The sequence below is a fragment of the Hippopotamus amphibius genome, chromosome 6, assembly GCF_030028045.1.
Source record: "Hippopotamus amphibius kiboko isolate mHipAmp2 chromosome 6, mHipAmp2.hap2, whole genome shotgun sequence".
Taxonomy (NCBI): Eukaryota; Metazoa; Chordata; class Mammalia; order Artiodactyla; family Hippopotamidae; genus Hippopotamus; species Hippopotamus amphibius.
The window spans coordinates 157061566-157083906 of NC_080191.1; the positions used below are offsets into that span (position 1 = coordinate 157061566).

Genomic DNA, 22341 nt, shown 5'->3' on the forward strand with positions numbered 1-22341 from the left:
CTGCACCAAGGAATAATCTATTGGACAAATATTTTAATAAAAAAATATGAAGAGATCAGCCTGACCTTGCAAGGTCTTCTGCTTTAAAAAAATCTTTATCAAACCCCTATTCTATGGCTTCAATAAACAGAACCCATTACCTCACGGCATCTTTTGTTGGCCCCATACAAGAGAGAACAAAATGGTTATTCAGGGGAACGCTTTCGATTTTTATTGTGGGTAGCCTGCACAAAGAGCCGTGTTATTGTATTTAAAAGAACCATCTGTAGCAGAAACAATGGCATCAAATTATCTTTGAATACCCACTGAAAAAACATAAAGCTTTTTTTTTTTTATTCTTCTTCTGTACGGTGGGGGGATAGAGCAGTGTTAGGATAACTGACTTTTTTGTTGTTCTCTGGGTGCATTCTTCTCGCTCCCCCTCTCTCTCCCCCTCACCCTCTCACTCCTCTCTCTCTCTCTCCCTCTCCCTCTCTCTCTCTTTTAAAAAATCAGCCATTTGGGGTTTTAAGCCATAAACGATTTTTCTTGTTGCAGGGGATTGCAGTGGCAAAGCTAGGCTAGGTCTTGGAGGCTGGTGTAAGGCGAAGCAGTGAAGGCAGGAGGCTGATGGAGAGACTGGGGGGAAGAAAAGCCGAAATGGATTCACGGTGCCTTGGATGGAGGACGAGAGGGGAATTGCAAGCTCCTTCAACTCGTTCTGTCCGGTGAGAAGTGATCAAGCCTGGGCTGACAAGAGGCTCAGGGAGCCCTCACGTTCTTTCGCTTTTTTACCTGCCAATCAAACTGCTACAAGACAACACCCTGATCTGGCATGGACATGTAAGTAGCTTGCAATCCAACTTTGACATTCACTGCTAGCTCACTCCTCTCCGCCCACCCCCCCCAACTCACTTTCTTCCTCTCTCATTCTATTTTTTTTTCTTTTGACCTTTAAGAGATCTGGAAATACACCCTGTGTGGCAGTCATTTAACAGACAGATTTAAGTCTGAAAGCGTTAACTTTTGAGGTTAAATACTAATTTTGATTTATTTAACAAATGCAGAAATGAAATGACATTATTTTATTCTCTTCTGAGCAGTTTTAGCACTGAGCATAATCAGTTGCCTTGCAATGGTGTGTGTGTTTCCTTTTCTATGAAAATGATGAAATCCGTGAGCCCCCAGAGGGAAATGCAGAAATGAAAAATTCAAGCTTCCATTTAAAAAATATTAAACTCTAACATTTCATCCCTACAAAGAACCTTCTCCATACCAAGATTACATAGAGTGGAAAGAATGATTTGAGTCAAAAGGTATATATATCATTAAGGGGTTGCTACTGTTTCATCCGGCATCTTACTATTTTGGTGGTGGCTGGGGGAGGGGTGCGAAAAGAGACGGAAGGGGACATGGCGACACCTTGTTTTTTATGAGAGATTGACATTGAGGGGGCTAGACGAGCAAGAGGGCAGGACACGCAGGAAATATTACCTGAGAGAAGGAATTACAGAGCGTGGCGAAGCTGGAAGCTAGGGAGGGCGTCTGTGGGAAGTTGTGCCGGGGTGATAGGGGCTTGCTCTCTGCCGCCCTCTAACGGCAATTTGAACCGATGTTTTACTTTCTCAATTCAGTACTGGGAAAAGCAGCTGGGTTTTTGTTGTTGCTCTTGGTGGGTTTTTTCTCCTCAGACTTAGAACCTGGAGACTCGCAGTGGAGTAAATTGATTGTTTTCATCCCGGAAACTTATGTACATGCCTTAAAATTATCAGTGTCTTCTCCTCAAACATTCCTCCTCTCCCGAAATTTTCTTAGAGCGATAGGAGAGGCTAATGGCAAATCGACCTAAGCAGGGTGGCCCATGCCCAATTAGTAATCCGGGAAAAGGGATTCCTTTCCCGCCCGAACAGCATTCTGACTTCTAATATACTCCAGAGGTGTAACGGGGTGGGGTGGGGAAGGATGATTTGGAAATTGCAGATTCTGACACGGGCTCATTATAATACAATTTAAAGGGGGCTCTTAGGAAGCTCTGTTATTTCGACATGTGGTGGTAAGGGGGCTTTCCTTCCCGCCTCCTTTTTCTTTTTTCTTTTTCTTCTTTCTTTCGTTCCTTTTTTTTTTTTAAATTTGGTAGATAAAGGTTAATCTTGGGCTGAATGATAGAGCTATGATTGACAAGAGAAAAGGTGTTGAGGGCAGGTCGCGCTGTCTTATTTACAGCCCACTGCTTGCTGTAGAGTCTTTGTTAGGACTGGAAAGCTAATTTAGTGCTGATCAAAAGCACCACAGAGTTAAAGGACTGGTAATGACTGCTAATTTCATTTCAGCCTCATGCATCCCCAACTGCTGTAATTAAAGACACGCTATTTAAATACAGGTGAAGGTTTTTTTTTTTTTTTTAAAGTTAGGGTGGGGGTGGGTGGATTACAATTTTGTTTAGATTTCATCTTATACTTGGGCGTTATGTAGTTATGTAGTCCAGCATCAAAAAAAATTTTTTTAGTCTCTTCTTGTCATTTATACCTGGCTTTGTAGAATAGGCAGTGTGAAATGTGTCAATCACATAAAAGTCCCTATTTAAAGAAAGAAAGAAAGAAAGAAAGAAAGAAAGAAAAAAGGATGCAGAGGAATAACTGTTTGGAGGGATTTAAATATTTGGGTCTCTTTCTCCCCCCCTTCAAATTAATAGAAGGGCCTTCGAAATAGCTAACGTATTCGAAACTTGGGGCAGGGTGAACAGGCCAAAAGGATCAGTGTCAGCTTTTTAAGTACTTCTAAAAAGATCATGTGAACAGATGGAAAAATATATTTTGAATTAAATAATTTCTCCCACACTGTAGCTGCAGTGTTGGCTCAGAAACCGTGTAATTCCCCCACCGATAGGAGTCTCTTTATGAGCACATCAAAGGATAAGAAGCTCTACATTTTCGTAGTTGGTTAAAATTGATAACCCCTCCCCATACACACACGCGCGCGCGCGCGCGCGCGCATACACACACACACACACACACACACACACACACACACACACACACACCCCAAAAAAGAATTTAGCCTTTAATCTCTTTTTATCCACGAAGAGTAAAGCTCTGTACTCGACCCCGCCAGCGGCTCTCGCCTTCTGGGGCTGGAACCCGGCTCAGATGTGAAGCGGCGCTGAGCCGGGTCGCAGGTTCGTGCCCAGCGCCCCCTGTTGGACACAGTAGGAGCCGCGCAGCGCCCGGCTTGGAAATCGCTAGAACCTTGCTCTGGGGTTGGATAAAACTCTTTATTACCTTCCAAAAAGCAGATGGGACGAGGAAACAAGTTCTTATCTCCTTGAAAGATAACAAGTTTAATTCAATAAAAATTAAAAGGAGATACAGTTTTTATTCAATAAAAAAATAAAGACGAATCTATTCCCGCTCCTCACATCCCTATCCCTTTTTTGGGTTTGGGACTCTTTTTAAAGATTTAGCGATAGTAAAACAGGTAGAGAAGCATGATTTTAAAGGAGAGGGAGAAAGAGAGCATTTTCCTCTGTAGCAGCGGAGAACCAAGCAAAAGTTACTTCTCCCGTTCTCTGCACATTTCAAAAAAATAAAACGGAAGGTGCTGCCGCGTGCTGTTTTGACATTGTCAGCAGCACCTTGAAGGCCCTCAGAGGTCGTTCAAGTATAGTTACGGAGTCTCCGAGTAAACGAAATAACTCGCTCCTTTAAATTTTTATCTTCAGAGTGTAATTAAAAGGCCAGTCTCTTCTTTGAATGTTTCCTTTCCCCCAAACCAATCTTGATCAAACTTTTCCTTTCCCAGCTAGCAGTTAAATTCCAGATATTCTTTAAGAAACAGGTGCCTAACAGCTCTCTCTCCCTCTCTCTCTTTCTCTCTCTCTCTCCTGAACTGTAGGATTCCAGGAAAGGTGTACCAATGATAAAGAGTATTTTCTTTTGAAATTCAGCATTTTCATTGACCAGGAATCCAAATTATGCTACGGGAAGAGGAGTATTTTTTTTTTTTACACTTTCAAAATCTACCTGTCTACATAAGAAAGAGCTTTGACTTTTTCTTTGGTCTGCGAGTGAAGGCAAAAGTACACTTTGAATTCTTTCAGAAAGATAACTATAAAAATGACACATCCTCTGAATTTAAAACAGTGGGAAAATGTGGGTTTATTTAGGTGTTTAAGATCAAATTGAAACCATTTGATTACAAATGATCTCAACAAGATGTTTGATGATTTGGATCTTAAGGATTGTACCTACGATTTTAACTTTTAGATAAAAACCTTAAGAAGTTTAGGGCTTGTCTGTTTGCTTTTGTTTGTTTGTTTGTTTGCCTATTGAAGGAAACTAGATGCATTTTCTTAACAGAATTACTTTTTAAAATATTTAATACTGTGGCTATGGAGGTTGTTTTTAACATGGATCTTACGTTTATCCTTCCCACCTCCCACAATCAGTAGTAGATCTGAGATTGTGTTTTCAGAGAAATTGCTGTTCGGTGAGATGACAGATGCTTTCTCCCTCTGATTCCAGGGTCAAATCTCGGCTTATGTTTCTCAGTAAATGAGTTCAGATACAGTGGCAGGAAAAGAATCAAGGCTTTTAATCAGTTTTTACCCCGAATTCTATGGAAGTGACGGGCAGGCGGGATTCCCTGCTGCAGGTGTCCCCCCACCCTTTGCTTCACCAAAAGACTAGTCCCCATTACGGGAGTATTAACCCTGAGCCAGCTTTGGTGCCAGCCCCGTTAAGGTGACAAACAGTGCTCTGGCAGTCGCGGTCCAAGGCTGCCCGCGGCGTGGGGAGGCCAAAGCCAGCAGAATCTTGGAAGTGACCAGCTAAAGGGGAGATATGCTTGCTGTTCAGAAGTGATGCAGAATTTGCAAAAGCAGAAGCCGAGATTTCACACACACACACACCCCCCTTCTGCCCCGCGGGGGGTCACAACCTATAGGGAGAAGGCTAGGGGAGGAGCCACACCTGGCTGAGGGAGGGCAGGCAGTGAGCCCCCAAATTTCCAGGACCCAAGGAAAAAGCGTAACCCCTGGTTTAGAAAAAAAGAATTAAAGAAGTGGGTGGCCTAGGCCTGGGAATACCACCCAGCTCTCCCAGCAGTGCCATTTCTGTGGTTTCAGGCGGCCTCAGCCCCTGCTGGAGTCTCACGCCCCACGGCGGCGAGCAGGAAAGCAGCCCTTCCATCTTTGGGGCCTGGGGAGGGGGCAGCGAGTGACTGACTCCTTGATAGTAGGCAAAGCCGCAACGCTAGCAACCCGCTGCGTTTTCTTCGCAGCAGCAAAGCACCCTTTAGGGGCGGGGCGGACATTTTTGGTCTCTTGTCCCAGTGACCGGGCCAGAGTCCGAGCCTGTTGGCTGGGCGCCCTGCTTTGTAAGTAGTCCATCTCGCCCGATTCTGAGGACGACCCAGGAGGATGGGCCAGCCCAGCTTTGGGCCCACTGAGTGCTAAGTCCTCAGCCCCCTCTCCCCTCCATCCCTCACACCTTTCCTGGTGAACCCAAACTTCATTCTGAAAGCCAGTACATGGGGCTTGGAGTTTGGTAGCGGAAAAAATTATTATTAAAACCAAGATTATAAGGATGAACCCTCATTTATTATTGTTTGCTCTTTTACTTTGTCTTTAAACTTTGAAGATCCTTTAGTTCACTTGATCCAACCCTGAAAGAGACAAGGCACCAGGAAGAAAGCATAGCAGGGCTTGGGAAGGAGCTGGGGTGTAGACAGATACTCATCTCTCCACCACTCAGCTGCCAGACTGTGGGTCCTAATCCAGGGCCCAGCTGCTATGTGGGTTGCTGAAGGGTGTTGAAACTACAAGTACAACTTGACACCATTGAGCCCACAGTGCTTGTCAATAATCTGTGAATTAGGTGCAGAGATTGTCATCGTAGATCATAACAGTTTCTGAAGGACTCATTATAGCCTATCGTGTCAATGATCTTCAAATTAAGGAGGGGGGCTGGGGCAGGAGGGGAAAGGAGTGGGGAGAGCCTACAAAAAGGGAAGAAGGGTGGGAGGGGAGATAAAAGTCAGAGCCCCAGCTCCGAAGGAGCCTTTAAAGATTATCAGGCTAGGGATCTGAGAATTCCATTGGGATGGGTTTGGAAGCCCAACTCCATCTGAGCCCGGGTTGGAAGGGGGGCCGCTAGGGCTTGAGCAGAAGTGGGCCCCTGGGAAGGCAGACTTCTCAGACATTTCTTTTGAGAGCAGAAATGCTTTTGGGAGAGGGCTCCAGATGTTGATGGGAGGCCTTGAGGATGCCAGCCGGCCCAGGATGGGTGTATACTTTCATTTAGAGTACTTTCCAGGGCTAGACGATGCTGCAAATCTTGGGGAAAAAGTGGGTAACAGTTTTGTTTAGAGCTGATGGTGATTGTAGGGTGTTTTTTTTTTAACGGCTTGCTTTCAGTGTCTTTGCATGGAAACAGGTGAAAGTCTTTCTTCCTTTTCCTTTGATAGTACGCCTGTCTCTCACGCACGTGTCAAGCAGATCTTTCTTCCCCCAACTTGTTTTTTGGGGTGCCAAGTACCTCTGCCTTCTGAGGTCATTGAATTGTCACTTTTTGTGAGTTTGTATTATGCCTGACTGTACTTCAGGAAAGGGGATTTTTCAGGTAACACAGGAGCAGTATGTACCATGAGATCTCCAGAAGGAAGAAAAATCCCATTTCTGGAGCTTGAAAGGGACCAGGCTAAGGGAAAGATGCTCTCTCTGCTTGGTAGATTGCCAGTGCAGTGTGTGTGGAGCCCGGCACGCACCGGGGTGTCATTTATGTGTCATTTAATATGGCCTAGGGAAACCTTAAGGAGGGCTTAGGTTTGTTTTTCACACAAAAGTTGTGGTCATAGCTAAATGCAATAATTACAGTTGGAGAATTTGAAACAACCATCGTTTTCCTAAAATGAGGGTAACAGTCCTAGTCACTGAAAAATTAGGATTCTAAGGAAACCCTGTTCCTTTGATATGATTAATTGCATAAGACAGTGTGGTCAGTCAGGGAGATATGTATTTACACTCCCCAGCAACAACTTAGAAGCGTGAAAAGGTCTATGGATTTTTTGGCCAATTTGCAGTTCCTGGTGATCTGTTTGCCGGGTTTTTATTTTTATTTTTCATTTGCTTCTCCTAAATTTTAATATCAAAATCATAGGTTCATTTTTTTCAGTGTAAATGAAAACCACTGGTGGCAGCTCTTTAAATTTTCAGTTTGTCTTTTTAAAAAGAGAATTTCTGTTTAAATAATTAGATTACTTAATGGACACACTGAATTTTTCCCTGGACAATAGCGGCAGTGCAGAGCCAGAATCTTATGTTAAAATTGCTTGATAATTCAGAAATGGAAATGATATTGTGAATGTGAACCCCCTTTTCCAGAAAATATTTAAGCTGGAATATATGAAGGATGTACATATATAATACTATAAGCAATATGATTACTATTACATATATAACCCTGAAGACATACACAAGTGATTATGTATAACTTCTGTTGCTGTAATTTGAAAGGGGAAATATATTTAGTTTTCTAACTATTGAGTTCTTTTAAAAATGTATTTATTTCATCAGTGGGAATTAGATGAAAGAGAATGAGTATAAAAAAGGAGCTGAATGCAGAGCAGCCCTGCATTCCTTAGGTTTCAAGGGTCCTTACAGCTCTTGAGTGAAATTATTTGGTGAAATTGGGTCTGGACTGAAATAGCATTTGTTATCCCCTTGTTCATTTGTTATGTGTAATACCACTTCTGGAAATTAAAGGCAAGGTGCTGAAGGGACAGACAAGAAGAAAAAATATGATTAAGCAATTTTAAATTGTCAATCTACCATGCATCCATATGCATATCTATGCCTTAGTAAATAAAAAAGGGATAGAGGTATATGCTAGTTTTTTGTATCAGATAGAAACATTTATTATTTCTGTTCCTGTCAATAATCCTTCAGGCTTCCAAAATCTGACAAGTTTGGCAATAGGAAGAAAATGGAGGAAATGTGGATGAAAGAGTTTCTATCATTTTGAAAATTGCTTTATAAAAATTGAAGTATCCCCTCTAGGATTTCCTGTGAGGGATCCTTCACAGTCTAAACCAAATGAAGTTTAATAACAGTACAATTCTATTCTAATTTTTGCTCTTACTTTCAATATTCTAACTTTTTCCAGCTTATTTTTATTGATTTTTTTGGGGAAAATAACTGATTCTTTTTTAAGGAAAAGAAATCCTCTAATACCTTTCTTTACCTTCATTTATCTATGTTTCCTTCATAAATCTTGGAGAATCAAGGCTTGGTCATTTTGAAAGTCTTGTGGCATGATCCAGTTTGGAGTGATTGAGGTTTTTTACAGCTTAGAAGGGAGAAGAATTTAGAATTTTAAAAATTGGCTTATACCCAGTTTCCTTACTTTGTGATTCTCAGTTTTCTTTTTTTCTTGTGTTGAGGATAAATATCAACAAAATCTCATCTTACCGGATTGTACCAACATTGTCCTAAATATTAAAATCTTCCTTTACTTTTGGCTTTTAAAATCAGGAACTTTCCTTGGGGTGCCGTAGTTCTCTTTTTAGTTTTATTTGCCTCCTATTTACCACACTACTGGTGTGATCTCTTTCACTCCAGTATGATCACTGCTATGGTCACTTTCCCTCGAGCCATTTGGAAGGTTAAGATCCGAAGGAAACAAGATTTAAAAAAAAAAAAAGAGAGAGAGAAAAAAACCCTTCATTTGGCCAAATTTAGCTCCTAATATATTTAACCAGTTCCAGAATTAGAAATCCTTTCTGTACATTTTCTTTTATTTCTCTCTCTCTCTTTTTTTTTCCTTATGTAATGAAATTAAAACTTTTAGAGCCCACAGTTGACATTTTTCAGAAAATTGAGTTATCAAGGCAGTAATTATTTCACGGGGAGATAAAACTCTCATAGCCCTAACTGTCAAATAGGGCCCTTTTCAGATTTTAATTACAAAATAAAATTAGTCTGCTCTTCCTCGGAATGGTTTGTGAGTGGTTAAACAGAGCTTTCCCCCCAATACTGGTGGTCGTCAAACTCTGCTAATTAGCAATGCTGAGAAATTCCAGTTAACAAGGACATTCTCCAAGACTCTGCAGGTTCCCTGCCGTTTGCCTTCATTTCCATAAGAAGATTAAGAGAGGAGGGGAACACACTCAAATGCAGATGCAGAAAAGAAGCGTTTTTTAACAAGCATCATAATAGTAAGATGCTTGGCTAGTTCTCACCTAATTACTGCAAGTTAAACCTCTATTTGCCACTAAGGAGAAAAAATAAGTCTACAGTCCCCTATCTCCACAAAATTGTTAGTTGGCTTCAGATATAACACTTGAGGAGGGATGAGGGGAGTTTGGGAGGGAAATATCAATGCAATAGATTTTTAAATAAAATTGAGTTACACTCAATCAGTTAAGGATTTGGAGTTGGGGCCTATAATAAAACAAATTCAAATCAGAATGTCCTGGGAGTTATGGATTTCTGTTCTTAATTTCTAATCTTATTCTGGAAGTGTGCAGCTTTCTGCTGCCCAAGGAAGGGAAATGTTACACTATCTTTAGATTAAGCACTTTCAATTTTCATAAATGGTGCCAATGGCAACATTTTAAATTCTCAAAGGATGAAGCACCCTCTTCCAAGTCTTATTTTGATTCCCCAGTAGTCAGTGGTGTATTGTTATTAGTACTGTAGCTGTCTGTTAAAAACCTAAAACAGGGCTGCTCTGTCATCTATTATGACTGTTATAGTTATTATTATATTTAGGGCCCAGTGATGGTGCTGGATTGAAATAGAGTGGCCGGTGATCTGATTTTTTTAATGCATATGTTCTAAAAAATCTAATGAGAAAATTGTTTCTGCTATCACCATCTTCTTTAATCTTATTTTCATAGCACATTATTATGCATAAACGCCAGCCACAGTTAGTTTATTGCCTTGATAAGTACAGCAGGCTTAATTAAAATAAAGCTGTAAATAAATGCAACCAATGATAACACAATTGTAATGTATTTCCATAGCTTATTTATATGATAAAAGCAATTAACAAAAGACCTAGCCAGCCCCTTTAACCTCTTAAATGCATTATTATAGAGTTCAGGCACAAACACATGCATCTGAGAATGTATAAAAGCTTTTATATATCATACCAAGGAAAAATGTGTGCCTCTTACTACTACCCTTGAGAAGGAGAGAGATTAATAACATTTGCTTCTATAACCATCCATTATTAATATTTACTTTAATACATATACACCACCATTATCCACATCAACCCCTTGTGGGTTTTTTTTCTTCAAACTTAATTATCCATAAGCTTTTTTATAGTTTTCCAAATAATGCTATTAAGCACAGACCAATGCATACACAATCGTAAAGTGAATGCTTGGTCTGCCCTTCATGGCGTCTGGACAATCATAATTCATTCATATGTTGAATCTCATAATTTGTACCTATTTTTTCCCATGGTTTAACCTCCCACTTATCTCGAGGTTTTATGTACCTTTCTAAGTTAAGCAAATTAAATCTGATTCTTGTGATTTGGTTCCATAGCTTATACGATATGTTAACTTTTCTTTTGTTTAGATTACGTGTAATTAGTTTGCTCTCACTCCCATCCCCCTCATTTTTTTTCTTTATTTCCACAACACCTTCTTTTAAAGGTAAAAGCAGTAGTCTTAGAAAAGCGAATCCACCAGTAGGGGGCGCACCAGCCACATCCCTGAAACCAGAAGCTCTGAAAAGCCTGTGGCCGCTTTCTCTTCTCCAGATCCTCTCAACCTTTTCTCTTTCCTAATCTGCAGGTCCTTGTTTAGCTCAATATTACACCTTTTATAAACAGAAGACACTGCTTTATTTTGAAGAGTACCATATATTTATGAGTTTTCAGAAGGCTAGTCTCATCCTCCCTGGATTCCCAATAACTGAAACAAGCCATAATTTAAGAGCAAAAAAAGAGAAACTGCAGGGCCAGGAGAGGCTGCTTGGAAATAAAAATTTATTAAGAAAAGTCTGCAACTTTTCCACAACTTTTCTGGGTTTCCAGGGAGCGTGCTTATCTTGAGTTTGACAAGAACAGAAAAGCCTGGGAAGGCAGGGATTGGAGAAGTTGGGAGTGGAGGGGAAGGGGGAGGACGGCTATGGAAAGAAGGTGAGGAACAAAACAATGCACAGTTTTGTAAAGATAATAAATGGAACGTGGCCGACAGATACTATTCAGTACATTTTCTTAGGGTGCATAAGGGTAGATCAGGGAGGAGGGGGGCGGAGAGAGTGTGACAGAAGAAAGAAAATAAGTAACCCTGATGGTTTAAGCCCTTTATAAAAAAGAAATGGCATCAAGGGTTTTGTTTTGTTTTGTTTTTTCCCTCTCCTTCCCCCCACCCCCCCACCCCACCCCCGCTTTGTAGTCAAGTGCATTTTAGCCACAAAGATCCCAACAAGAGAGTGGAAGGAAACTTAGACGGGGCTTTGTTTGACTCCGTGTAGCGACAACAAGAGAAACAAAACTACCTATTTGTAACGGACGTGCTGCCATTGCTCTGCGCATTGAGCGCCTACCTATTGAAATCTTTACGTCGGGACAATGGGAGAGCGGCTAAAATTACCCTCTTGGGTCCTGGGAGGGCAGGATTCCTGAGCCCTTACTCCCGCTCCCCCATCCCATCCTCCTCCAGCCCCGGCCTTGCCGGGCTCCCCCCTTCCCCAATGGTGGTAGCCTTCCTCCTGTCTGCCCGGCCTGCACCTGTGCCTGGAGAGCACCCCACCCCCCGCCCCGCCCCCGCCTGCCCCCCTCCCCCGCCTCGCCCCTCCCTCCCCCCCACCGCATCCCAGGCCCGGAACCCCCTCCGAGGGCAGACCCAGACCCAGGCAGCCGGAGCGATGCGGCCACCGCGGTAGAAGTCAGTGGGGGAAATGCCAGGGCTGGTTCTGCTTGAGTCCTGGGAACTCTGCGTGGGAGGGAGTTTGCGAGTGAGGCTCAAAAGCCACCTCTAAGTAGTGCCCTGAGATGCCAGGAAGTTGAGATTACCCTCCCCCATAGCCTGCACTTCTGAGCGTCCTTCTGTTAATCCCTTTCTTCCCCCAGTGAACCCGGCACCACTGAGATCTCTCCTTGGGGGACGCTCAGGAGAATGGGAGAGAGGACGAGCGTCCCCTTTGCACCCGACTGAGTGGAGAAAGATGGGTGGGAGATGTGGCTGCGGTGAGGGCCACGCTGTGGCTTCCTGCCGGGAGGGCTGAGCTGGGCAGGGAAGAGCGTGGGTTCAGCTGCTGACCCAGGCCCGGCCTGGCCCCAGCTCTAGAGGTGGCCGCACAGTCCGAGCAGAATTAATTTTTAAAACAGAGCAAATTACGTGGAAGCAAGGAGGGTTTTGAGGACAGAGCTTTCCATCTCGCAACTTCCTATCGGTTCAGTGTGAGAAGGAGGTGAGCGAGTGTTGGCAGAGCCAGGTGATCAAGAAGCGCTGGAGCGGCCGGAGTTGCGGGAAGTGTGCGGAGGCGCGGGAGAACAATGGCACACCGACTCCTGCACGGCCGTTTCCTGAAATAACGCTAGGACAGTCACCCTGAGCCCCCCTCTCTGCCCTGACCACCCCCCCCCCCAGCTTCTGGCGCCCCCTCCTCATTTCAGCAGCCCACACCAAAGAGAAAATCAAGATTACGTTTAAAGAAGGAAAAATCGTAGTCTTGGTGCTGTTTACCCACTTCCTTCGAAAAGGCGTGTGGTGTGACCTGTTGCTGCGCGAGGGGATACAAAGGTTTCTCAGTGGCTGGCAGGCTGGCTGTGGGAGCCGCCTCCCCCTCCCTCCTTCCCCCCCTCCTCCCTCCTTCCCCCTCCCCCGCGCGGCCGGCGGCGCGGCAGGCCCCGCCCCCTTTCATGCAAAACCCGGCGGCGAGGCCGGGCTCGAGTGGAGGAGCCGCCGCGCGCTGATTGGTCGCTGGAAATCCATTTATTCCCTGACAGCCCCCGTCACATGGATGGTTGTCTATTAACTTGTTCAAAAAAGTATCAGGAGTTGTCAAGGCAGAGAAGAGAGTGTTTGCAAAAGGGGGAAAGTAGTTTGCTGCCTCTTTAAGACTAGGACTGAGAGAAAGAAGAGGAGAGAGAAAGAAAGGGAGAGAAGTTTGAGCCCCAGGCTTAAGCCTTTCCAAAAAAATAATAATAACAATCATCCGCGGCGGCTGGATCGGCCAGAAGAGGAGGGAAGCGCTTTTTTGATCCTGATTCCAGTTTGCCTCTTTCTTTTCTTCCCCCAAATTACTCTCCGTCTGATTTTCCTCGCGGAGCCCTGCGCTCCCGACACCCCCGCCCGCCTCCCCTCCTCCTCTCCCCCCCGCCCGCGGGCCCCCCAAAGTCCCGGCCGGGCCGAGGGTCGGCGGCCGCCGGCGGGCCGGGCCGGCGCACAGCGCCCGCATGTACAACATGATGGAGACGGAGCTGAAGCCGCCGGGCCCGCAGCAAACTTCGGGGGGCGGCGGCGGCGGCGGCGGCGGCGGCAACTCCACCGCGGCGGCGGCGGGCGGCAACCAGAAGAACAGTCCGGACCGCGTCAAGCGGCCCATGAACGCCTTCATGGTGTGGTCCCGCGGGCAGCGGCGCAAGATGGCCCAGGAGAACCCCAAGATGCACAACTCCGAGATCAGCAAGCGCCTGGGCGCCGAGTGGAAACTTTTGTCGGAGACGGAGAAGCGGCCGTTCATCGACGAGGCCAAGCGGCTGCGAGCGCTGCACATGAAGGAGCACCCGGATTATAAATACCGGCCCCGGCGGAAAACCAAGACGCTCATGAAGAAGGATAAGTACACGCTGCCGGGAGGGCTGCTCGCCCCGGGCGGCAACAGCATGGCTAGCGGGGTAGGGGTGGGCGCCGGCCTCGGTGCGGGCGTGAACCAGCGCATGGACAGCTACGCGCACATGAACGGCTGGAGCAACGGCAGCTATAGCATGATGCAGGACCAGCTGGGCTACCCGCAGCACCCCGGCCTCAACGCGCACGGCGCCGCTCAGATGCAGCCCATGCACCGCTACGACGTGAGCGCCTTGCAGTACAACTCCATGACCAGCTCGCAGACCTACATGAACGGCTCGCCCACCTACAGCATGTCCTATTCGCAGCAGGGCACCCCTGGCATGGCGCTTGGCTCCATGGGCTCGGTGGTCAAGTCCGAGGCCAGCTCCAGCCCCCCCGTGGTTACCTCTTCTTCCCACTCCAGGGCGCCCTGCCAGGCCGGGGACCTCCGGGACATGATCAGCATGTACCTCCCCGGCGCCGAGGTGCCGGAGCCCGCCGCCCCCAGCAGACTTCACATGTCCCAGCACTACCAGAGCGGCCCGGTGCCCGGCACGGCCATTAACGGCACACTGCCCCTCTCGCACATGTGAGGGCCGGGCAGTGAACTGGAGGGGGCGGGGGAGAAATTTTCAAAGAAAAAGAGGGAAATGGAAGGAGAGCAAGAAACAGCAAGGAGAAAAACCCGGTACGCTTAAAAAAAAAAAAAGTCATCACCCACAGCAAGTGACAGCTGCTAAAGAGAACGCCAATACCAACCACACTCACGCAAAAACCGCGATGCCGGCAAGAAAACTTTTATGAGAGATCCTGGACTTCTTTTTGGGGGACTATTTTTGTACAGAGAAAACCTGGGGTGGGCGGGGTGGGGAGGGCGAGGGAATGGACCTTGTATAGATCTGCAGGAAAGAAAACTACGCAAAACTTTTTAAAAGTTCTAGTGATACGGTAGGAGCTTTGCAGAAAGTTTGCAAAAGTCTTTACCAATAATATTTAGAGCTAGTCTCCAAGCGACGAAAAAAAAATGTTTTAATATTTGCAAGCATCTTTTGTACAGTATTTATCGAGATAAACATGGCAATCAAAATGTCCATTGTTTATAAGCTGAGAATTTGCCAATATTTTTCGAGGAGAGGCTTCTTGCTGAATTTTGATTCTGCAGCTGAAATTTAGGACAGTTGCAAACTTGGAAAGAAGAAAATTAATCAGATTTGGACATTTTAATTGTTTAAAAATTGTACAAAAGGAAAAAATTAGATAAGTACTGGCAAAACCATCTCCGTGATCTTTAAAGGGGCGAAAGTTTTAGATTGTACTAAATTTTTTTTAACTTACTGTTAAAGGCAAAACTGGCCATGCAGGTTGACATCGTTGGTAATTTATAATAGCTTTTTTTGTTTCCCAACTTTCCATTTTGTTCAGATAAAAAAACAACATGAAATTACTGTGTTTGAAATATTTTCTTATGGTTTGTAATATTTCTGTAAATTTATTGTGCTATTTTAAGGTTTTCCCCCTTTTATTTTCCGTAGTTGTATTTTAAAAGATTCGGCTCTGTATTATTGAATCAGTCTGCCGAGAATCCATGTATATATTTGAACTAATACCATCCTTATAACAGGTACATTTTCAACTTAAGTTTTTACTCCATTATGCACAGTTTGAGATAAATAAATTTTTGAAATATGGACACTGAAATTATGCTTGAGTCTTTCATTTATTTGTATAACACTGTGATTATACCTAACTCGGGGAATATACTGTGCTCAACCAAGAAAGCAAAGTACCTAAAACCTTGGTTTTCTTGTCCAGTAGCATGTGTTAATGTTAACTGCAACAAATAAATGGCTGGATGATTAACTGAATAAGTACTCTCAAAAAAATGAAAATGCTTATGTCATTTCCAAAATAGAAACTAGGGACATATATTGTAAATCCACCCCCTCCTTTTCTAAGCAGCATGAATAAGCATGATGGGGACTTAAACTGATTTATGCCACTTGTTGCCAGAAAGGAGTCAATTCTGAAAAATTTCATGTAGCTTAGCAGATGGAGTATTGAGCCAAATCAGAACCAGGTTGGCTGGTTTTGTTTTCGTTTTCTTCACAGCACAATGGCCCTTTGGAAACGCGTTTATAGGGGAAAATGATGCTTCTTGTATAGGAATAATTGCAAACTAGACAAGCAAAGTGCTCATCTGCTGGGTGGGTGTTTGGATTACTCTGGCCCTGCTATTGTCTGAGAAGAAACAAGTGGTTTGCTTTCTTTGTTCCTTGACTTCATAAACTTTCTTCTCTACATTTTCCTGTTTAGGAGCGAGAAAAAGCAAAGAGCATCTTACAAAACTCCCCGACTTATCACACCTATTTATTATTATTATTTATTTTCTTTTTTCCTCTCTCTTTCTCCACGAATTCCATTTCTTAAATTGGCAGCGCGGGTCCAAGCCTGTAGCCCCAAATCGGATAATCTCTGCAGCTGATAACAAGCAAAAGAGAAGCCAGGCAACAGCCATATTAAAGAAGGAAGCAATCAACTCTGAGGTAGATATTTTACTTTGTCCGGTCTAATCACATTTGGAGATGATTGTGCTTTTGATCTGTTAACCATGTTTTACTACAGTAGTAGAGAAGTAGGGGGAGGGGGAAAGGGGTGGAGAAACAAGATTGGATTTGTTGTTTTCTTTTGCCCTAAGAAAGGTAAAGAAAGGCTATAGTTGTCCTCAGTGGGAGCGGAAAAGTTGGGGAATCGCCATGGTCGTTGAATTAGCGATGTTTCTGCATCACAACCGACCCGCGCGCTTTGGCGCAGTCAGACAATCTGTGAGACCGACTCGGGGACTTTTCTTTTTATTCACTACTTACTTCGCTCGCCTTCCCCTACCGAAGGGGACCAGGAACCTAGCGTCTGGCATTAGGAACGTGGGTTTCCTTCCTACAATTTCAAGGGCTTGTTGTGTGAACTTGCTACAACTTTGGAGAAGTTGGACTCCAGCTGCGCCTTCCACCCTTGAGTAAAGTATCGGCTGCAGCCACTAAGTTAGCTCATCCCGTTGGTTTGCATCTTCTCGTTTTCCAAAAAAAGTATTTCTTTCTCGCGGTGTTGTTAATGTTAGTCCTGGACTCAGCTGGGGATATCCTCATATTTTGTATATTTTTCTTTCATATGGATTGCTTTATTTTAGGTGTTTGTTGGTTTTTATTTATTCCTTTTTTTATCCTCATTTTTAGGGTAATACTGGGAAAGGACAATTATTATGCCAGTTCCCAATTCTAAGTGAGGCATTTCCCCCCCTAATTAATGCAGAGACTCTAAAAGAATTTCCCCCGGCCTGGCCAGCCATTGTAATGCATATACGGATTATTCACGTGGTAATGAGCACATTCGCCAGTTCTTGCTCACACATACGAATAAAAGAAACTTTGAATAAAGATCCAAATGATCTTGCTGGGGGGTGGGGAGAATATTCCCGGAATTTGAGCCAATCAACTATATGGAGTGTATATATTTGAAAAATAGAGATATATTAGAAATATGTATTGAGGTTTAGAATAATTGCACTGCACTAAACTCCCTGTTTAAAAAGCCCACAAGATAGGACTAAATTACAAAAAAAAAAAAAAAAAACTTTTTGGCAAAATGCTCAGGTTCAAATATTTTGCAAGAGGGAAGAGAGCAATATTCTGGGAAGTTCCACTAGTTTTGAATGACTGTTACTGTCTGCATAAAACGAGAGAACTCTCGTCTCCCCTCATAACCCTCCCTATCGCCTAACCAAATGAAAGTCAAACTATTTTGTTTGCAGATACAAATTCTTTTAATAAACTGCATTTGAGGAAAATGATACATATTTCATCACTCATTTGATTGGGTTAAATGGTTCCCCAAGATGTGTAGTTTCATGACTAGATCAATATTGAACATATGATATTTTAATTATAACATGATTTGCAAGAAGGGGGTAAACCTATAAGCTTGCCCAAAGATGATGATCTCCCAGTGCTAAAGTTAGTTGTTGAGTGTTCAGTTCCTTCCTCAGGATATTATCCTGCTCACTAAAACTATTCAATTTTCAGTCAAAGGCGTGAATTTGTTTTAACCTTATACATGGAATGGAAATGTGCAGAAGGATGAGATTATAGTTTGTTCCCTATGCAATTTTTTTCTCTCCCTGCACTCCCCCGTACTTTAAATAGAGAGTGTTAAAATATTTTGCTGAGCTGTAGTAGATTAGCAAGGTTTCTTGCCAATGCTGGGAAGCCGGTATTACAGACAGTCCCAGGGGAAAATGGCTCACATTAACCACTAAATGAATATTTGACAAGGGCTCATTCGGAGGTATTATTACTATAAACGTGTCCCTACTGGACTTTTCAAGGGTCAGAGAGCAACGCTTCAATTAATTATTTAGTCTGCTAGTAGATTTGGTTGTAATAGCTGTACTTATTTCTAGAACCGACACATTCTTACAGTAGGAAATCTCAGGAGAATCTTCTCCATCAGCAATGCCTTGGATTGAAATACACACAGAGCCCTGGCATTCTAAAGCTGACTTTTTCATAAAACCTTTTCCTGGACTGGGAGATCCAGTGGGTGTGTGGGTGTGTGTGACTGGGGGGGTGGGGGTAGAATTATAGTCTCTTTTTCTATTTTATTTACTGTTTTTGGTTTAAAAGAAAAAAACAACATAATAAGTTGTCTTAATTTCTACATCATGTCTGGCACAGTCTTTTAGGGCCTTGCAATTTGGAGAGAGAGGGGAGGAGATGTATTTATAACCTTTGCTTTTCCCAAGTTGAGATGTCACAGGATTTCAGAAACTCAGGCAGAGTCTGAATTTAGAAAGGGTGTACATTCCTGTTTGCCAATAAAATTTGGGTTTTAAAACGGAAGACACCATAGGTTGAGGACTCTGAGTTCTTTCTAGTAGTCTCAGAGTAAATTGGGGTACAAGATAATCCCTCCTCCCCTCCCTACCTATTGGTCTGAACATTTCCAGGTGTAGTGGGGGGCGGGTGTGCCATTTCTGCATGTCATAAGTTCCTCCGTGGCCCCAGGCAAAATGGGAAGGGAATGATTTTGAGAGTATGATTCTCTGACAATAATATAAGGTGAATGAATAAGAGAGAAGCTGCTAGGGGTGGGGGGACGGGATGCAGTAATTACAAACCCAATTCATTCAGCTTTTCAGAACTTTTGTTGTGGGAGCCCCATTGACGGGTTTTGAGCTGCCACTTTTCTCACATTATAAAGAACTGATCAGCGCCTCAGGGAGACAAGAAATACCGCTTAACTGCATAGTGATGGGGTCTTCATTTAGAACCCTTACAAGAAGAAAATTAAACAGTGCCTTTGTGTGCACAAGGTTTACTTTTCAACTGCTAACAGTTTATAGCTAACTGCTCTGAGATTGAAGTTTGACTGTGGTTTGATCGCCTGCTAGTTGGCACTGCTTATTTATTTATTTATTGTAATTAAAAGATTCTTTAAAATACCCCCCCCCCCTTTTATTTCTTGCTTTTGGAAAATTTTGCAAAACAGGTTCTTATATTTTGCTTTGTGGAAGGAATTTCTTTTGCCATGAGCTTTAGCAGAGGCTTGAGTTAACATTCTACAGCACTTCCTCCCCCTCCCCCCCATTACTGCCTCAAAATAATTTGCATCTCACTGTTTTTTATGCTGCCTTTCCTTGCTTTCAGAGCAAAGGCTGCTTTTCAGGACAGCTACAAGTGAGATTGGGGGTGGGGTTGATTTATTTCTTTTCGTTGCTTTCTTTTTTTGACCGAAGTTGGACAATGGCTGGATGGATTTCCTTAGGGACCTTGTCTATGAGGTGGATCCCTTAAAGACACAAGAAGAGAGGGAAACTCTTGACCTTTACTGTGAAAATATGGGTTAAAGTCCAAAGGGACACAGCTTCCTGAGTTCTAGAGTAAGCAACCATGGAAAGAGCTTTCCAAAGATAAGGAAATTGCCCAAACCAGAGAATTAGTTTAGTGTCTTTCATAGTTATTTTCTATTAAAAACTTTCCTGGAAATATGACTTCTGATATCACCCAGGGAGACTTTGTAACCTCTCTCCCCTCTGACGATGCTGTCTAGTTTTACAACTTTTGTTTTCAATTTCCTACGTTTTGCTTATGTGGACTTTAGGAAATAATGGACTTGACTCTCTTATTGTAACTAAGAGACTTCTCTTTGGGAGGGTGAGTTACTAAGACAAGGCCAAGACTTCCCATGGCGGAGGGCTCTCTTTCTGCATGTGAGTCTAGATGGATTTTATTTTATATTTTGGTGCAATGGTGGTATTTCTGATTCCTTGAGCGGTGCACTCAGTTTCTCTTCAAAAGCAAATAGAACGTCCTCTCATTTCAATACGCAAAGATATTTGCTACTTCTGGGATTTTGAACTTGAGATGTTTGCTCTACATTGCAAAGAAGTGTCAGGTGATTTAAAAGCTCCAAGGAGTCACTCGTTTCATTACCCTCGTCTGCCTGCATGTATAGAATGAAATGTGCACTGTTAGTAAAGATTTCGGCGCTTTCAGCTATCTTTTGCCTCCCTCCCTGGACTTCGGTTGCGGGGCGCAGTGCAGGACTGTGAGCGCGCGGGCCTCCCACCAGCCTGCCCCAGGGAGCGCGCCGCGCCCAGCGCCCGGAGCTTTTGCGCGGGCAGATGCAAGCTGAAGCGGCCAGGCGCCCGGCCGGGGACCTGACGTCACCGCGGCCCTGGCCACGGCCCCGATGGGGTTTCCTGGGAAGGTGCTGCGTGGGGCTCGAGTCCTCTCCGCACGAACCCTGCCCAAACGGCTGGATTTCCTCTCTCGGCCCTGGACCGTACCGCGTCGTCGGGCAAGTTTGCAAAGTCTCCCGAGGTGTTGCGGGCCTTCGCCCCTCCAGAGTCCTCTACCTCCTGTACCCCAGCCCTCTCCATGTTGACCTCATGACGCCAAAGATGGTCCTAGGCCTCAAACTTCCCAAATCAGAGACTGACTGACTCAAGTTCTGCCTTCCTCTTGCCTCTCATCCCAGACCTTTATTTTTAAGGGGTTGTTTGTCCCTGTTTGATGCCGAGGCTCTGTAGGAGTTAACTCGCTCTTAGTCCTTCCTAATGCCAGAGAGCGCGGATTGGCATGGCTGTGGGAAGCTACTGGAGGTATGTGGGCTCCCCGGAATATTGTGCCCCTCTAGGATCAGAGTAGGTAGGGATGGGAGGATGCAGATTCTTCACTTACCCATTTATAAAATAGGGGTGATATATAGTTACCTCGCAGAAGATGAGTACAAAGCCACTAACGCTAAATAGGATTAATTGATAGCTATTACTTTTCTTAACTGTCCAGTGGAATTAGGTGATAGGGAAGGCAAAAGATTCTCATTTTAGACTCCAGAGATCAATACAGAAATTCGGGTTCTTCCTCTCCTTTCTGGTCTTGGACGGTGAAATTAGCCTTGCTCAGACCACCCTTCTTCCTTTTCCAGTGCCCTTCTTGGCTTGGGGTTTACCTAGGAAGTTATCCTGTAAACTTGCCACCCCTGGGCATCTTCCTGAAGGGAGGGATACCGACGTTCCGGGCAGGAGACGCCCCCACCCATAGAAAGCAGAAAAATAATTACTGTATTAAAAGGAGCGGTGAATTCTTCCCGAGGGTTCTTATCGCTGGCGGCCAGGCCAGAAGCGGGACTGCTCCCCCACCCCCACCTCGTGACGTCAGGGTCTGCAGGGCCTCGGGGATGAAATGATTCCTTTGAGTGTTCCAGAAAGGGCAATCCGAACACTTGCAGGGCGAGGCCAGGGGAGCTAGTCTCCATCCCCAGCACCTAGCTCCAGCTTTTGAGGCTACAGAGGCTCTTGCCCCTCCGCATAACCGAAGACACAAATAGCCAGAGTCTTCACTACATATGTAGTCAAGCATACAAAACTCATCACTGTGTCACCTTGGCGCTCAATATATTTATATAAATAAAAATATGTATTTATATGTATATGTTTACATATATATGTAAACAACTACATATATAGTTATTTGATTTGCTAACTAGAGTTTGTTGCAAGACCTGAATGAGTTGATTTGGGTTTACATTTGTTTTGTTTTGAGACAATCAACAAATCACACTAAAAGCCTTTACAAAGGACACCATGTCTTTATTTTATTTAGCCCTGCATAAGTTTCAGTGGTGGATGGAGAATTGAACTCCCAAAAGTTTTCCAGTTCTGATATGGAGCCATGGTTAGGACAGTGGCTCCTGGCTTGCCATTGCCATGCCATTTCCAATTTCTCTTTCCTTCTCCACTCCTAATAATTTGTGTAGCTTCTAATAATCTTTTTAGAATCAAAAAAGAATTGTTGAGAGAACTCCTTGGAACAGTGATTTAAAATGTAGAGAAGAAATATTTGGTCTGCGCACTCCATATAAAATGGATAGTATTATTTGTTGAGTGAAAGCACCTCTGCATTTCTCAAGTTTTATTTATGAATCAATTCAATTAATTTAATGCCCTTGCAATGGGAGGGGTCCTGGAAACTAGGCCTTATGTTCTGATATTGGTTCAGACTAATGATTTGCTGA

General features: G+C 43.9%; 1 protein-coding gene and 1 long non-coding RNA gene across 2 annotated transcripts in view; both read left to right on the forward strand.

Annotated features, from left to right (window-relative positions):
- Positions 1–542: 542 nt before the first annotated feature.
- Positions 543–22341, forward strand: part of LOC130855866 (uncharacterized) — a 38471-nt gene continuing 16672 nt past the window's right edge. The window contains exons 1-2 of the long non-coding RNA XR_009054383.1: positions 543–822; positions 16206–16313. This is a non-coding gene — a long non-coding RNA (uncharacterized LOC130855866). The remainder of the gene's footprint in view (positions 823–16205; positions 16314–22341) is intronic.
- On the forward strand, positions 12966–14465 carry SOX2 (SRY-box transcription factor 2). Its single transcript, XM_057739890.1, has one exon. The coding sequence runs from the start codon at positions 13395–13397 to the stop codon at positions 14361–14363; it is 969 nt and encodes a 322-aa protein (XP_057595873.1). The 5' UTR covers positions 12966–13394; the 3' UTR covers positions 14364–14465.

Excerpts from the sequence above, each read along its gene's own strand:
- SOX2 (XM_057739890.1), top strand. The coding sequence starts at position 13,395 with ATGTACAACATGATGGAGACGGAGCTGAAGCCGCCGGGCCCGCAGCAA.